Below are 14,253 nucleotides of genomic sequence, written 5' to 3'. Positions count from 1 at the left end.
TTTACTGCAGCTATTCAAAATCTTGGTGAGACCACATCCAGAGTACTGTGCACAGTTGCAATCTCCTTATTTGAAAAAACAAAGATTTAATTGCATGAGAAGCCGTTCAGAGAAAGCTCACTCGAATAATTCCGGGGATGATGTGTTTATCTTTTGAATAAAGGTTGAACAGTTTGGGCCTGGACCCATTAGAGTTTCAAAGAATAAGAGGTGATCAGATTGAAATAATTAAGATCCTGAGGAGGCTTGATAGTATGGATACCGGGAGGATGTTCCCTCGTGTGGGGGAGACTAGAGCTAAAGGATAAAGTTGAAGAAGAAGAGGCCTCCCTTTTAAAACGGATTCGAGGAGAATTTGTTCTCAAAGTTTCGTTAGTCTGTGGAAATTTCCTCCCAGAAAGCAATGCGGGCTGTATCATTGAATTTATTCAAGACTGAGTTAGAGAGAAATTAAGAGGGTTAAACAAGGCGAGATGCTCAAGGGAGGAGACGATCCTAGGAGCAGATGGACAAACCAAAGTGAGCTTTGGTGATCAGGGGACACACTTCCACTATGGCATTCTAGGTGGGACAGGTAGCAAGTAGGTATAGCCAGTCCATGTTAAGGGGAAATTAATCATTACACATGTGCCAATATTTTAGTCAAGGCCTTGATGTCGATGCAATGATCCAGAATCAACGTGTAGATGAATAGAACCTTGTTAATAATTGCGAGGACATTTTGGAGGGATGAACAGAGATGGACAATGACAGCCTTTACCTTCAGGCGACGTGGAAGATTAATTTGTAATGCCTTCCAGAACAAATGCAACATCAGGAGTTTATGTTATCCCACTGGATTCTCAGGGTTTCTCAGTGAACTGGAGAACAGATCAGATGGCATCCTCTCTCTCTTGGCAGGCTGACCTGCAACTGACTTAGAAAAATATCCACAGCCCAACAGAAAGTCAATACTTCCTGACCACCATAAATCTTCACATGTCATTTCTCCGTGAACAACTCCTCTAGTCATCAAGTTTCTTGTTGTTTATTTAGCTTAAGGCATGTGACATCCAGTAAAGGTTAAATTTTACACAGAAAATCAAAACATTCAAATGAACCTTCTTTGAAAAAAAGTTCATCTGTGGAAATCTCTTCACTCATTCACAACAAACAAAGAACAAAGAACAGTACAGCACAGGAACAGGCCATTCGGCCCTCCAAGCCTGCGCCGATCTTGATGCCTGCCTAAACTAAAACCCTCTGCACTTCTGGGGCCCATATCCCTCTGTTCACTTCCTATTCATGTATTTGTCAAGACGTCCCTTAAACGTTGCTATCGTATCTGCTTCCACCACCTCCGCTGGCAGCAAGTTCCAGGCACTCACCACCCTCTGTGTAAAAAACTTGCCTCGCATATCCCCTCTAAACTTTGCCCCTTGCACCTTGAACCTATGTTCCCTAGTACCTGACTCTTCCATCCTGGGAAAAGGCTTCTGACTATCCACTCTGTCCATACCGCTCATAACTTTGTAAACCTCCATCATGTCGCCCCTCCAACTCCGTCGTTCCAGTGAAAACAATCCGAGTTTTTCCAACCTCTCCTCATAGCTAATGCCCTCCAGACCAGGCAACACCTGGTAAACCTGGAACCACTCAGCAGGTCTGGCAGCATCTGTGAAAAGAGATGCAGAGTTAACGTTTCGGGTCAGTGACCCTTCATCATGGGTTCCGATGAAGGCTCACTGACCCGAAACGTTAACTCTGCTTCTCTTTTCACAGATGCTGCCAGACCTGCTGAGTGGTTCCAGCATTTCTTGTTTTTATTACAGATTTCCAGCATCCGCACTATTTTGCTTTTATTATCCTGGTAAACCTCCTCTGTACCCTCTCCAAAGCCTCCACGTCCTGCTGGTAGTGTGGCGACCAGAATTGCATGCAAAATCCTAAGTGTGGCCTAACTATGGTTCTGTACAGCTGCAACATGACTTGCCAATTTTTATACTCTATGTCCGGACCGATGAAGGCAAGCATGCCATATGCCTTCTTGACTACCTTATCCACATGCGTTGCCACTTACAGTGACCTGTGGACCTGTACGTCCAGCTCTCTCTGCCTGTTACTACTCCTAAGGGTTCTGCCAATTACTGTATACCTCCCACCTGCATTAGACCTTCCAAAATGCATTACCTCACATTTTTCCGGATTAAACTCCATCAGCCATTTCTCCACCCAAGTCTCCAACCAATCTATATCCTGCTGTTTCCTCTGACAATCCTCAACATTATCCGAAACTCCACCGACCTTTGTGTCATCCACAAACAACATTTTAACTGAAGTACTTTCATAGAAATGCGATTATCTATTTTCCTCTCAAATACATCCCTGCTCTCTTCTCCTGGAAGCTCAAATCATCAATTGCATTCAATAATTTCAGCTCCCAATTACAAATACTTGAGGGCCATTCACACAGTACACAGTTCTGAGTAGAGATTTTTGAAAATGACGATCAAAGTGCATGTAACCAATGTCCGGATGTTTGTTCAATGAGGATGTTTATGCATCTCCATCGCAGCTTGCAGGGGACCTCTTGTTTTTGAAGATATTCCAAAGCAATTTTAAAGTGTTTTGAAATTGCCCTGAAAATAGGATGAGTTGCATCATGGAGCATTGGGGAGAATAGATGATTAATTGTGTTTGTTTAACTGAATGTAACTAATGTGGTGCACTTCAGCTAAGTGTCCCAGTGGCTGTCGCTCACTGGTATAAGTAGAGTCTCATTTGACTGAACTGACAATTTTCATTCAGAGTCTCACAGACATCGTTCTATGACATGGAACATGGACTTTCCATTCATCTTTGAATTTGAACGCATCTACTACCCTGTTCTTGCAGCCGTTGGTATAATGGGTAAGGCAATAAAACTGGTCAAAGTATAAAGCACTGCAACTGTTTCTGTTCCTGTTCCTTGTCCTCTATTGTAACATATCAGTATTAATAAATTTGGACATAGGAAAGAGATGGAGAGTGTGTCAGAAAGACATATGGAAAGAAAACAAAGAGTTCAGAGAATATGCAAACTATGTGACATGTTTTGACGTCTGTGATATAATCGCCTATTCCATTGTATCAATATATTTAGTATTGTTAGCTGTCTGCTTAATACGATTTCTTAATTAAAATTATCAACTTTTTTGAAGCTTCAACCGCTGAAATAATGGTGAGTGATGCCCCAGTACTGTATCCGGGAGAAATCCGTATTTTCCATAGACGCTGGCAACAGCTGTCATCAGCCATCCCGTGAGAAATTGCACCTTTGTTTCCGTTGAGGTTTCAACTTTTAATTCTTTGTATTGCCAGAAATATCAAGTTAATACCGAAAGAGAAGCAAAGCATTTTCACCTGAAAATTAACCAGTTTAGTCCAGACCGTTGTCTCTGAGCACTTCACAAGAATCAGGGTTCCAGAGAAAGGTAGCTCTGTACTGCTGGTATTGAAAAGGGTCCTGATCATTCATTGATTGAAAAAATGTATTTTCTATTGTTGAATTAGACTACATGCTCAACATCAATGATGAAATATAGCCAAAAAGAATGACAATACTCACCACGTCTAGCAGCTTATGTAGCGAGGGAAGCAGAGGTAATATTTAAGGCCGTTAACCTTTTACCAGTAACGTTCACTCTGCCTGAGATCTGAGAGAAGTTATCAGGGCCGGTGATTGCCTCGTAGGCTCTCTGCTGGTGAGTGTGCTGTTCAAAAGTCACCTCTGTAGGAAATCAATTAGTTATTAGGGAGCGTTCTATGCAGTTATTGTTCGGCTTACAACCAGCAACTTGACTATTTAAACTTGATGAGATGGCAGAGAAATGTGACAGTTATCTAGGATAACTAATAGTCTTTTAAAACTATGTTTGGATGCAGAACAAATGGCGTCTCCATTGATCGCTAAATGTAGGAGAAATACCACAGGGCAAGGCTTTGCAAGTGATTATTTGGTCAAACTGAAACAGATGGGTTTTTGTTAAATGTAAATACTGCACATGAAAATTGAAATCTAAATGAAGCATGCCGAAAATCACATCAATGGAATTCATAGGTTATGGACAATGTAGGTTTAATACACGCCAATTCAAGATTTCCCCAGTGCTTGGGAAATAAATGGATAATCCCCGTCGTTGTATTTGAAATCTCAACTTCCAACAGACCTGGCGGAAAAAGGGCAGCATCAATTGAAGCTGGAATAGAGAGAGAGCGACAGAGAGAGACAGATAGAGAGAGAGAGAGAAGCAACAAAACGGATTATGGGAAATGCATTTAGCTGGTGGCAGAAATGGATAAAGACATGTATATGAACTGGGATTTTGAAAAACTGTCACGTGATTGAACCTTTCCCTTTGGCTGGTTTTCCCGTTATTTGATTCTCTAGCTCCATTCAAGATTAATCTCTCTGCAACCCACCAGACACACCATAAATTCCCTAGATCTCCGAGGGATATATTTTGTCCTGATTCTCCCTCCACTGTCTGTCTCTCCATTTCAGAGTTGCTTGAAAGTACAGGGTGGTTATGAGTATTGGTTGACCGTGAAAGATTAGATTGGTAAGGTGGGGAATTTAAAGAGTAAAGAGGATAGCAGAGTAGGGCTGGTAAGTGTGATTTCGTTGCTTCGTTTCCCGTTTTGTTCCACCCTTTGAATTCATTATTAATCGTATTGCAGTCTCTTACCTTTACTCCACATTCCATTTTACATCTTGTTTATCTTTGGTCCACATCAATGTCCAGGCAGCAGCAGCACGTTTTGTTACTATAGGGCCTTTGAAGGAATAAAACTTTCCTCGGACCTTCACAGGAGCATTAGAAAGAAAACAAATGTGACTCTGAGCCACGTAAGGAAATAATGGCATTCTTTAAGAAATATCATAAAGGAGCAAAGCGAGTTAGAGAGGTGAATAGATTTCGAAGGGAATTTCAGAACTCAGAACCCAGGCAGTGAATGCATGGTCGCTAATTGTGGAGCAATTAATATCAACGATGAACAAGCGGCCAGGATTGGAGGAGACTAGAGATCTGGAAAGATTTTCGAGCTGGTGGAAGCTACAGAGTTAAGGAGGGGCGAGGCAATCGAGGGAATTTAAAACAAGGCTGAGAATTTTACAATAGAGGCGTTGTTTGGCAGGTAGCCAATATAGGTCAGTAAGCACAAGGGTGATAGGGAAGCGGGACTTAGTGCGAGTAAAGCCATCAACAGCAGAGTTTTGAATGACTTCAAGTTTACAGAAGAATGAATGTGGGAGGCCAGTCAGGAGTGTATTGGAATAGCCAAGTCTGGCGGTAACGATGGAATGGATGAGGGTTTCAGCAGCAGCAGATGAGTTGACGGAAAGACTGAGGAAAGATTCAGCAGCAGCAGGGGCCGAGTTGGGCAATGGAGAGAGGTTTAAATAGGTAGCCTTAGTGATGGTGCAGATATGTGGTTGGCTCCTCATCAGTTATAACATTGACGTTGTGAACAGTCTTGTTCAATGTCAGACAATTGTCAGGGAGTGGTTTGGAACTGATGGCTAGGGAACGGAGATGTGATGTGGGAGAAGGCAATTGTTTCACTCTTACTAATATTTAATTGGAGGAAATGCTGTTCATCATGGATATCAGACAAGCAGTGTGATAATTTAAGGCGGTGCAGGAGTTGACAGATGCGGTAGTGATGTAAAGCTTGGTGTTGTCAAGGACATTTGGAAAATGATGCAGCATGTCGATGAGATTTGTGAGCGTGTAAAGGATAGATAATTGAGGGACACCAGAGGTAACGGTGCTGGAGCAGGATGAGTAGACTTTGCAGGTAATTATTTGGCGGCAATTGGAAGGGGAAGAATGAGACCCGGTGACAGCAGTACTATCCATCTGGATTCTCATATTAAACTTGTCTTGCTCTGTTCCTCCTTCATGTAATCTCTTTCTGAAGCAACTCACTTTGTTGTTGCGTTATCAGCATTTTCCACAGTCTTACATATTCCCTCAATCTTTTATTTAACTCAGTTTTCATACAATTCAGTTCACTTACGGTAACTTCTTCATTTTAGTTTGCCTCAGTGTAACGCCAGAGCAGTTTTGTGTACAGAACTAGTTACAATTAACAAAGGCAACATCAAACCTGGAATTAGTGCCAAGGGTCGGGGACTGCGACTGACCTTGGGATGGTCTAATGATAATTATCTTTCCTCTGTCTTGCAGTGAACTTGCTAGCGATTGTGATCCTGTCCCGTGGAAAGTGCGGTCTCTCCAAATGTGTCACTCATTACTTGGTGGCCATGGCAGTGGCGGATCTAATGGTCGTGATCATTGAAGTCATATTGAAGCGAATTAACAATATTTACTTCCCAATAAATGTCTTGTTCATCACTCCCATATGTGCCATGAAACTTGTCACGAAAATTGCAGCACTGGACTGCTCCGTCTGGTTCACAGTTGCTTTCACCTTTGATCGCTTTGTAGCCATTTGTTGTCCGAATCTCAAACAAAGGCATTGTACCCAGAGAACGGCGAACAAGGTGTTAGCGACTGTGTGTGTGTTCGTCTGCCTGAGAAGCATCCCCTTTTATTTCATGTATGAACCCCAACTTATTATTAACAACATTCCATACTTCTGCATTGAAACCTCTGCCGATTACACTTCGCCCTTATGGGCGGCGTACGAGTGGTTTGACAGTATTTTAACACCTTTAGTGCCGATCCTTTTGATCCTTCTGTTAAATGCTCTCACTGTCAAACATATTATAAAGTCCAATATAGTCCGCAGGGCGCTCCTCAGCAGCATCAATAACCAAAATGATCCAGAGAGTGAGAACCGGAAGAGGTCAATGATCCTGCTCTTTACTATATCTGGTAATTTTATTCTTCTCTGGATGACATATGTTGTGCATTCCCTAAGGTGGCGGGTGAAAAACTACAATTATACTGACAGATACTACAGTAACCCAATATACATCAACCAGCAAACGGGATACATGCTTCAGCTTCTCAGTTCTTGCACTAACACGTGTATCTATGGGTTGACGCAGAGAAAATTCAGAGAAGAGCTGAAGAATGGAATGAAATACTTGATTACACTGAATGGGAGACTATATAAATAGCAAGCAATTGGCAGAAAGATGCATCAAGCTGTGTAGATTGCAATCCATACCCTTCTTCTGTCCCATAACACCAGGCTGTCAGGTGATGGCAGGAAACAGGCTGACTCTCTTGAGAGAGGGAACTGGCCAATAAACCACCTAGCCAGCAGAATACATTTGCATTGAGTATGCTGCCTGCAGTGCATATCCAATAGAACGAATAAACATTAGTATCTGAATTACAACAGAACCAATATTGCTAACTCGGAACAGAGGGTGAAAAACTGGGAAAACATCTGGTCACTGCAAAGCATGTAACAATAATGCCCATTGAACACCATCTTGTAAATGTAAAATGTTCAAATATAATGCACACTGGCCCACATCAGATAATTATGAAGGCCTCAGTGATCATGCAGAATGGATCGTATCTGTTAAGTGTGAACCATTAATAATAACAGACACTTGGACCACATCGACTAAATGGGGAGTGTCAACTAATAATGCGCGCTGCACCACAGCTGGTAAATGTGGAGTGTTCAATGTTAATGCACACTGGATCGCATCTCATAAAAATGAAGCAGTTAATAATCATGGACACGGGACCACATCTGGTAAATGTGAAACATTGAATAATAAGGTACTCTGGACCTACATCTGGTAAATGTGAAGCAATAGTAATAACAAACACTGGACCACATCTGGTAAACGAGAAGCAATAGTAATAATAAACACTGGACCACATCTTGTAAATGTGAAGCAATAGTAATAATAAACACTGGACCACATCTGGTACATGTGACGCAATAGTACTAATAAACACTGGACCACATCTGGTAAATGTGAACCATTTAATTATATTGCGCACTGGACCACATCTGGTAAACGTCAGCTGTTCAGTAATGATGCACACTGCGTTCAATGATATTGTAAACTGGAACGTGTGAGGTGTTTAGTAATTTTAATTCTTTCAGGGGATGTGGGCACCGCTGGCAAGAATAACATTTTTTGCCCACCCGTAATTACCCTTGGCAACTAAATGGCTTGCAAGGCCAGTTAGTTAAGAGCCAACCACATTTCTTTGGGTCTCAACTCATAGAGTCATAAAGTTATGCAGCACAGCAACAGGCCCTTCGGCCCATCGTGTCCACGCCGGCCATCCAGCACCCAACTATTCTAATCCCAAAATCCTGCACTTGGCCCGCAGCCTTGCTGTGGCAGTTTAAGTGCTCATATGTACAGCAGAGCAGGTAAGGACAGTAGACTCTTTCCCTAAAGGATATTATTGAACCAGATGGGCTTTTACAACAATCACTGAAAGTTTCACACCTCCAGGACTAAGACGAGCATTTAATTGCAGGATTTTACTAATGAGCTGAAATCACATTCCAGCTACTGACATGGTGGGGTTTGAACATGTGTCATCAGGAAATTCGACTAAGTCTTTACAGCACTCGGTGCGTGGCGTTACTACCATGTCACCACATCCCAGATGCACCGGGCCTAATGTGACAAAACTGAAACTTTTAATGATAATGCATATTGGATCATACCTGATAGGTATCAAGTCTTCAACAATAATGCACACTGGACCACAACTGGTAAATGTGAAACGTTTAATCATAATACACACTGACTCACAACTGTTAAATGAGTATAATGTAATAGTAATGCAAAATGGACCACATCTAGTAAATTTTAATATTTTAACAATAATGAAAACTTGAACATATCTGGTAAATGCGAAACATTTATCAATTATACACAGTGGAACACATCTTGTAAAGGTGATTCATTTCACATTAAGACACACTAGATAACATCTGGGAAATGTGAAATATTTAATAATAATTCGCACAGGAATACATCTGATAAATCTGAAATACTTAATAATAATGCACATTGAAGCACATCTGATAAATGTGAACAATTTAGCATTAAGGACACTGGAGCACATTTGGTAAATATGAAGCATATAATAATGCACACTGCAGAACATCTGGTAAAAGTGAATCATTCAACATTAAGGTGCATTGGACTACATCTGGTAAATATGAATCATTTAATAATATTGCACGCAGGACTACATACAGTAAATGAAAAGCATTTAACACTAATGACCACTGGATTTCAAATGGTAAATGACCATTATTTAATAGTAATACAAAGCGGACCACATCTGGTAAATCTGAATCTTGTAAAAAATAATGCACACTGGAACATATCTTGTAAACGTGAATCACTTAACATTAAGGCCACTGGACAACATCTGGAAAATGTGAAGCATTTAATAATAATTAACACTTGACCACATCTGGTAAATGTGAAGAAAGTAATACTAATGCATAACTGAAGCACATCAGGCAAATGTGAATCATTTAACATTCAGGCACACTGGAGCACATCTGGTAAACATGAATCATTTAATACTAATGCATAACTGCAGCACATCTGGTAAACGTAAATCATTCAACATTAAGGTACACTGGACAACATTTGGGAACTGTGAAACATTTAATAATAATACGCACTTAAACACATCTGGTAAATGCGAACCATTTAAGATTAAGATACACTGGACCACATCTGGTAAATGTGAAGCATTTAACAATAATTCACACTGAAGCACATCTAGTAAATCCGAATCATTCAACAATAAGGCATACTGAACCTCAACTGGTAAACGTGAAGCATTTAATATTAATGCACACTGGATCTCAACTGGTAAATATGTATCATGTACCAGTAATACAAACTGGACCACATCTGGTAAATCTGAATCTTCTCGTAACGATGCACACTGGAACACATCTTGTAAATGTGTCAGTTAACATTAAGGCACACCAGACAACATCTGGGAAACGTGAAGTATTTAATAATATTTCATACTGGACGACATCTGGTAAATGTAAATCAATTAATAATAATGCACACTGAAGCACATCTGGTGAATGTGAAACAATTAATAATAATGCACACTGAAGTACATCTGGTAAATGTGAATAATTTGACATTAGCGCATACTGGACCACATCTAGTAAATGTGAAGCATTTCATAATAAGGCACACTGGATCACATCTGGTAAATGTGAATTATGTAATAATAATAATGCACAATGGACCATACCTTTTGCACAGACTCTTTCCTTTCTGTCTTGAAGGGAACCAGCAATCCACTCTGACACTTGTCAACGAACTCCTCATTCGCTGACCGAATTGATTAGTCTATTATGGGATAACTTATAGAAGGGATTTTTTCCCCCCAAAATCCATATAAATTACATTTATCGCATTAGCATCGTCTACTGTCTGTGTTACTGCTTAAATAATTCAGTAAGTTTGGTGAAGCAAGATTGTCCCTTTCGAAACCCATGTTGGGTGCTCCTTCCTATATATTTTATTTTCTAGGTGTTCCATTCTCTCCTTTAGTACGTGTTCCATTACTTTTCCTTTCACCGGTGTTAAGCTAATTTATATATAAGTGCCTGGGCATTTACTTCCCTGCTTCTTAAATATAGGAATTGAATTTAGTGTCCACTAGATCTATGGGGAGGCGGGGGGGCGGGGGTGGGGGTGGTTGGGAATGGTAAGGGGAAATGGTGAAGAATTGAAGTGATAGTGCCCGCCCTAGATGTCAATACCAGAATTCCAGATTCCAATTCTCCTGGAGGTAACGAAGCTCTATGGCGGAACCTCCACAACTCTGTAACGGAAACCGTACATTAAATATGCAAAATAGCTTTTGGCATTTATTATAATGCAATTCAGCATCGATGCTACCAGCCGGGTCCAATCTTCAGCTCGACGAACAGCACTCACATGCCTCCACTTCGACATTTTTGAAATGCTGCAGCCACTGAGGCGAGAGCCCTCGGTGACCTCAAAGTTCTGGTAATTTTCGCCTAGCTGTCCTTCAGACTTCTTGCGAACTCAGATACCGCCACGAAGTTAAATCACCAGAAGTGAGGGGAGATTGGAAATCTGCATCTGTGTATCCATAAAGGGATAATCGGCCACTCTGCAACTGTATAGCAGTGGACGTGGGGAAGGGGTCAGCTCTACATTCGTTTAGCAATTTGGAGAGGAAAGAGCAACTCTTCATTTATTGAAACGGTGGGAAGGGGCTGCTCTGTATCTTTGTATAAATATGGGGGGGAAGGGGACAACTCTGCGTCCGTTTCTTGATAAGGCGTTTTATATACACAGAGAGAGAGAGAGAGAGAGAAAGAAACAGCACTGAAACAGACCCTCTGACCCACCGGGGCTGCACCGACCACTCATAATTACTAATCTGTCATTAATCTCCATGTTCCTTGCCACAGCCCCACCATTTCCCTATTACCTACCTACACCAGGGGCAATTTATAATGGCCAATTTACCTATCAACCTGCAAGTCTTCGGCTGTGGCAGAAACCCACGCGGTCACAGGGGGAACTTGCAAACTCCGCACAGGCAGTACCCAGAACTGAACCCGCGTCGCTGGAGCTGTGAGGGTGCGGTGCTAACCATTGCACCACTGTGCCGCCCGCTGCTAAGGCGTATTCAGGTGGCAACTCTGCACCATCTTACCAATAAGGGGGAGGGTGCACTTCTGCATCTGTGTGTCGATATGGTGGAGCAGGAGACAATTATGCATCTGTATATCAATAAAGCGGAGAAGGAGGCTACTCTTCATCTGTGTATCAATAAGGCGGAGCAGGAGGCAATTCTGCATCTGCTTATCGATAGGACGGGGAAGAGAGCAACTTTGTATTTTTTTATCGATAAGTCGGGGAAGGGAGCAATTCTGCAGTTGTGTATCATTGGAGTGGGGAGGCGGAAACTCTGCAAGTGGACACACTGTTTGGGGGCACAACTGGGAAACAGTACAAGTTGCTGTTGTCGATGGTCAAGTGGAGACAAATCAAATGATATTCCAATGGTCATGATGGCTCACATTTACTTAAAAATAGTGTGGGCAATGCTATGCCATAACATTGAACTCATGTTGGAATGCTACTGAAGCAGGAATTAACAGAAATCTCTGCCCAGGTAGGTGACCTTTGAAAGGAAGCCAACGTTGCCAGAAGTATAGAAAAGGGTACAATTCCCCCTGTGTTCCTTCAGCCCTTTGCTGTGATGAGGCATCGCCACAAGAGGCAGGCCCCAGAGGTAGTTGCATTCCAGCAGCAGCAGCAACCTTTCAGACGAGAGCAGCAACAGCCACTGAGGCACAGAGTAACTCAGATATGCCAGAAAGCAAACATCTCAGATCCAGGACATCACTTCAGGATTTCATGAGGGTTGTATCCTAGCCCCAACCATTTTCAGCTGTTTAACAATAACCTTCGTTCAATCGTAAGGTCAGAGTGGGAATTTTCACTGATGATTGCACAACGTTCAGCACCATTCACGACTCCTCGGATATTGAAGCAGTCCGTGTACAAATGCAGCAATACCTGTACAATATCCAGGCTTAGGCTGATAGGTGGCAAATAACTTTTGTGCCATACAAGTGCCAGGCAATGAACATCTCCAAGAAGAGAGAATCTAACCATCTCCCCTTGACATTCAATGGCATAACGATCACTGAATCCCCCACTCCCAACATCCTGGGGGTTACGATTGACCAGAAATTGAATTACAGTAGACATCTAAATAGTGTGGCTATGAGATCACGTCAGAGGTTAGGTACCCTGCGGCGAGTAAGTCATTTTCTGACTCCCCAAAGCCGGTCTATCATCTACAAGGCACAAAATAGGAGTGTGCTGGAATAGCCTCCACTTGTTTGAATGGGTGCAGCTCCAACAAAATTCAATAAGCTCGACACCATCCAGCAGCCTGCTTGATTGGCATCCCATGCACTAAAATTCACTCCCTCCACGACGAGCACAAGGTGACAGCAGTGTGTGTAATCTACAAAATGCACTGCTGCAATGCACCAAGACTCCTTCGACAGCACCTTCCAAACCCGCGAACACTACAACCGGGAAAAAAACAGGGCAGCCTATGCATGGGAACATGCAGGATCCCCTCCAAGCCACACACCATCCTTACCTGGAACTAAATCACTGTTCCTTCACTGTCGCTGGGTCAAAAACCTGGAACTCACTTTCTAACAGCATTGTAGGTGTACCGACCACACATCAACTGCAGCGGTTCAGGAAGGCAGCTCATTGCTAACTTTGCAACGGCAATTAGGGATATGCAATAAATGCTGGCCCAGCCAGCGACGCCCACTACACAGGAATGAGTAAGAAACTTCCAAGGGTCCAGTTATCTCATCCTTTACAATAGATTCTAATATTTTCACTAGTGCTGATGTCTAAACAATAGGCCAGTAGTTCTCTGTTTACTCTCTCGCTTCCTTCTCAAATAGTGGGGTTAGATTTGCTCCTTCCTCATCTGCAGGAACGCTTCCATAACTCACAGAAGTTTGAAGGAAAGCTATTAAAACATCCATTATGTATATAGTCATCTGGTTCAATACTCTGAAATGCCTCTCATCTGGTCCGGGGCATTTATCAACTTTCAATCCAATAATTTTTTTCTCGTACTATCTTTTTATTATTACTAAGGATTTTCAGTTCCTCATTTTACTAGTACCTTGGTTCCCTATTATTTCTGGTAGATTTTTTCATCTTCCACCGTGAAGAGAAATGCAAAGTAATTGTTTAGTCTCTGCGTTATTTTTTTTTCATTCTACACCACAAGGTCTCCTGTCACCGCCTGCAACAGAACCGCATTCTTCCTCTCTAATAATTTTCTTTTCATACCTAAAGAAGATTTTACAGTCCGCATTTATGTGCCTATCAAGTTGCATTCATTATCATTTTTCTTTCTGCATCAGTTTCTTGGTGCTCATTTTTTGGACTCTAAATTCCTCCCATGCTTTGCCTTATCACTTTGTCTAGCGACCACTTCCTTTGGCCTAATGCAATCTTAAACTTCTTTCCTTAGTCACGGCTGATAAACCTTTCATGTTTTTGTGTGTTTTAGACAAATGTATATTTGTTGTAAACCGTGTAAGCCTTCTTTAAATACTAGCCATTGCCTGTAAACTGACAAATCATTTAATGCATTTTCCAATACACCATAACCAACTTGCCCCTCATATATTCATAGTTTACTTTGTTGAGATTTAAGACCCTAGTTTCACAATGACTTATTTCAAACATAACGT

The 14,253-nt window shown here is 41.7% G+C and overlaps 1 protein-coding gene across 1 annotated transcript; it reads left to right on the top strand.

Moving 5' to 3' along the window:
* Positions 1-5,318: 5,318 nt before the first annotated feature.
* Positions 5,319-7,111, top strand: LOC137381098 (probable G-protein coupled receptor 139). The gene is made up of 2 exons (XM_068053487.1): positions 5,319-5,403; positions 6,213-7,111. The coding sequence occupies exons 1-2, from the start codon at positions 5,319-5,321 to the stop codon at positions 7,109-7,111; spliced, it is 984 nt and encodes a 327-aa protein (XP_067909588.1).
* The last annotated feature ends 7,142 nt before the right edge of the window (positions 7,112-14,253 follow it).

Source organism: Heterodontus francisci, chromosome 21 (genome assembly GCF_036365525.1).
Source record: "Heterodontus francisci isolate sHetFra1 chromosome 21, sHetFra1.hap1, whole genome shotgun sequence".
NCBI lineage: Eukaryota > Metazoa > Chordata > Chondrichthyes > Heterodontiformes > Heterodontidae > Heterodontus > Heterodontus francisci.
The sequence above is the reverse complement of the archived record's forward strand: the minus strand, read 5'-3'. Positions and strand labels throughout refer to the sequence as shown.